This window comes from Nannospalax galili, unplaced genomic scaffold (genome assembly GCF_000622305.1).
Source record: "Nannospalax galili isolate Female #2095 unplaced genomic scaffold, S.galili_v1.0 scaffold5012, whole genome shotgun sequence".
Classification (NCBI taxonomy): domain Eukaryota; kingdom Metazoa; phylum Chordata; class Mammalia; order Rodentia; family Spalacidae; genus Nannospalax; species Nannospalax galili.
Genome location: NW_008331337.1, coordinates 2,580 through 6,705, shown reverse-complemented (window position 1 = coordinate 6,705; position 4,126 = coordinate 2,580). Strand labels below are relative to the sequence as shown.

Below are 4,126 nucleotides of genomic sequence, written 5' to 3'. Positions count from 1 at the left end.
CAAAAACCACAAACCACAAGCAATTCAAGCCAAGAAAAGCAGAAATGGGAGGGGGATTTCTCGGGTGTTTTTCCAGCTTGGGCAAGGAGCATGAAAAGGTCAGCTCAGTCAGCTCTTTCTTAGCAGTCAGAATCATTTTTACTTCCTTGTAATTATTTTTCATTTTTACTTCCTTGTACAATTTTCTCAGGCTTGGGGGACTTAGTTTGAATCCATCATTCTAGGGGACTTGGTTTGATTCCAACATTCCCCCCTTTTCTTATGGCGAGATTTTAATCCTAAAATCTATAAATCTTCTGTTCTTTTTGAAGCATGATATTGCTGAGTAAGGACTAAAGCCTGAGTCACTGATAATCAGTTCCTGATAAAGTGTAGCAGCTTACTGAGAATGCATGGCCCGAAGGTTAAAAGAAGGAGAAGAATTACTAGGGGGCCTATTAGGGTGGACACTAAGGTAGTTAACCAGGGGTTTTTATTAAACCAGCCTTCGAACCATCCCTGTTTGGATTCACATTCTTTTTGTCTTTTATCTAATCTCTGGCGGAGTTTAGTCATAGAATCTTTAACAACCCCCGAGTTTTCAGCATAGAAACAGCATTCTTTGCCTAGAGCTGCACAGAGTCCTCCTGGGTTGGGGCTCTTTTGGTGTGGGAAGCATGGATCCAGGCCGAAATCCCGTCTACCTTGAGGGCCGTGGGTGTAGTCAGGAGAACCATGTAGGGTCCTTTCCACCGTGGTTCAAGGGTCTTTATGTTGTGTCTTCTCACGTACACCTGATCTCCAATTTGGTAGGAGTGAGGCGTTTGTGGACTACCAGGCCGGTAGACAGCAGCCAAGGGTCTCCAAACCTGGTTCTGGATTATCTGGAGAGCTTGGAGTCTTGTTTTAAGGCTGGGGTTGTCAAAAGAAGAGGGCAAGGGGGACAAGGTTACATTGAGGACAGGAGGCGGTCCTCCAAAAAGGATTTCATAGGGGGTTAAGCAGTGTATAGCAGGAGTATTTCTAGCCTGAAATAGAGCTAGAGGTATGAGCTGCACCCAGTCTTTAGTGCCAGTCTCTAGAGCTAATTTAGTTAAGGTCTCTTTAATAGTTCTATTCATTCTTTCTACCTGTCCTGAACTTTGGGGTCTGTAAGCACAATGTAATTTTCAATTAATCCCCAATGCTTTGGCCACTCCCTGACTTACCTGGGAGACGAAGGCAGGGCCATTATCAGATCCAATTACCTTGGGTAGTCCAAATCGAGGGAAGATTTCTTCAATCAGTTTCTTTACCACAGTCTGGGCTGTTTCCTTTTTGGTGGGGAAAGCTTCAACCCACCCTGAAAAAGTGTCTATAAACACTAAAAGGTATTTATACCCATATTTTCCTGGGAGTACCTCAGTAAAATCTACTTCCCAGTTAGTCCCTGGTCGTGTCCCTCTTTCTCTCTTGCCAAATGGGACCTTTGACTTAGTTGCATTTACCAGGGAACATGAGACACAATCTCCCACTACTTTTTGAACTAGTTGATTGAGGTCTGGGAAGTAATAATGTTGTTCTTTTCTTTCTAATAGTGTTTTTAGTTTCTTGTGTCCCAAATGTGTCCACTGGTGAAGTTGGGAGATCAGCTCAAGTGCTGCTTCCCGGGGCAGTATAGTACGATTTTGATGTCTCCACATCTTGGTTTCAGGATCCAAAGTAGCATTAAGCTTTTGAACAAGTTCCAAATCTTGTTCAGTGTAAGTAAAAGAAGCTTCTGCTTTCTTTTCCTGTTTCTTCATCTCAGCCTTAAGGTCTGCATGTGTGTAAAGAATGTATGTACCTTCTGCTGCCTGACGGGCAGTTTCATCCACCATCCGATTGCCTCAAGCAATTGGCCCCTGGTCTCGTTGATGTCCAGGGCAATGAATTATGCTGACCTGTTTTGGCAAGTATAAGGCTTGTAGAAGGGCCACTATTGCTTCTTTGTTTTTGATGTCCTTACCAGCCGAGGTGAGGAGTCCCCGCCTCCGATAAATTTCCCCATGTATATAGGCAGTGGCAAATGCATAGCGGCTGTCAGTATAAATATTGACCTTTTTGCCCTTTGCTAATTTTAGGGCCTGAGTTAGAGCTTCTAATTCAGCTCGCTGGGCTGATGTTCCAGCTGGCAGGGCTTGGGCCCAAATTATCTTTTCCCCATCAACCACCGCAGCCCCCGCCTTACGCTCACCATTTCGTAGAAAGCTGCTCCCATCCGTGTACCAAGTGGCATCTGCATCTGTTAGGGGCTGGTCAGTGAGGTCTTCTCTGGTCCCATGTGTCTCCGCAAGTATTTGCTGGCAATCATGAGGAATCTCAGTGCCTTTCTCGGTGGCTGGTAGTAGCGTGGCGGGGTTTAGGGTGGCAGGGTTTCCAAACTTGATTTTTTCTGGATTTAATAGTAATGCCTGATAATGGGTCACCCTGGCATTTGACAGCCACCTGTCAGGAGGTTGTCTAATGATGGACTCCACTGCATGAGGTGTTATAACAGTTAGGGGCTGACCCATAGTGAGTTTGTCTGAGTCTTTAACTAAGGATGCTATTGCCACCATGATTCTCAAACATGGGGGCCAGCCAGCGGCCACATTGTCCAGTTTTTTTGAGAGATAAGCCAATTTTGTCAAAGGCTCTCTGGTGTTCTTCAGTCCAGACGAAAGGAGTTCCATTTTTTGTTAAAGGATATAAAGGAGCTGCTATTTCAGCAAAACCCGGTATCCATAATCTACAGAATCCTGCACTTCCCAAGAACTCTCTGAGTCCTCTGGCTGAGGTTGGTGGGGGGATAGAGGCTACTGCCTGTTTCCTGCTTTCCGTTAGCCAACGTTGCCCTCCCTCCAACCGATAGCCCAAATAGTTCACCTGTTGTAGGCAGATCTGGGCTTTCTTTGCCGAGGCCCAGTATCCAAGTTCCCCCAGTCTCAATAGGAGAGTCTCTGTACCTTGTAGAAAGTCAGCTTCTGTCTCAGCTGCCAAGAGGAGGTCATCCACATACTGGAGGAGCATAATCTGTGGGTTTCTTACCCGAAAGTCAGCCAAATCACGGTTTAGAGCCTCATCAAACAGAGTGGGGGAATTCTTGAATCCTTGGGGTAGTCGTGTCCAGGTTAGTTGTCCTGATATTCCAGCTTCAGGATCCTTCCATTCAAAAGCAAACATGGGCTGGCTAGCCGGGCTCAGTCTTAGGCAGAAAAATGCATCCTTCAGGTCAAGCACAGTATACCACCTGTGACTGGGAGGCAAGGTACTCAGGAGATTATAAGGATTTGGAACAGTGGGGTGTATATCCTCTATCCTCTGATTGACTTCTCTTAAGTCTTGGACTGGTCGATAGTCATTTGTTCCTGGCTTCTTTACAGGGAGCAACAGGGTGTTCCAAGGGGACTGGCAGGGGTGAAGTATGCCTATTTGTAAAAGTCTTTGGATATGGGGTCTGATTCCCTCTTGGGCCTCTCTGCTCATAGGATATTGTCTGATTGAAACCGGAGTTGCAGATGGTTTTAGTGTGACCACTATTGGAGGCTGGTTGCATGCTAATCCTGGGCCTCCTGTCTCGGCCCATGCCGAGGGGATTTTACTTAGCCAATCAGACATACCAGGAGCTTCTGTTATCGGTCCCTCATATAACCGATGTTCATCTTCCAGCCGCATGGTTAATACCTGTAGTGGAGCTCCATCTTTTCCTTTTACAGTAGCTCCCTTTTTAGTGAAGTGGATGTGAGCTCCCAGCTTAGAGAGTAAATCTCTCCCAAGAAGGGGTTATGGACAGTTGGGGACCAGTAAGAATGAATGAGAGACCCGTCCTGTGCTGAGGTCCACTTTTCTTTCGGTGGTCCATCTATATGTTTTTCCTCCGGTGGCCCCTTGGACCCAGGCTGTTTTGGAACTCATGGGTCCCTCGGTTGCTGTCAGAACCAAATGTTGAGCTCCTGTGTCTACCATGAAGGTGGTCAATTGTCCCCCTATCTTCAAAGTTACCCTGGGCTCAGGGGGGAGCTCCTGGCCCTGACTCCCCTAGTCTCCTAGAGTCAGGACTGGGGTTGTCTTCTTTTGAAGTCTGTTTAAGTTTTTCGGACATTCTCGAGCCCAATGTCCTCTCTCCTTGCAATAGGCTCACTGGTCT

At 46.5% G+C, this 4,126-nt stretch overlaps 1 protein-coding gene across 1 annotated transcript; it reads right to left on the bottom strand.

Moving 5' to 3' along the window:
• Window positions 1–516: 516 nt before the first annotated feature.
• LOC108490239 lies at window positions 517–3,945 on the bottom strand. The gene is given in 3 exon segments (XM_017795795.2): window positions 517–1,741; window positions 1,805–2,619; window positions 2,621–3,945. Coding segments are annotated over 3 exon segments (3,276 nt in total). The 3' UTR covers window positions 517–605.
• Between the last annotated feature and the right edge of the window lie 181 nt (window positions 3,946–4,126).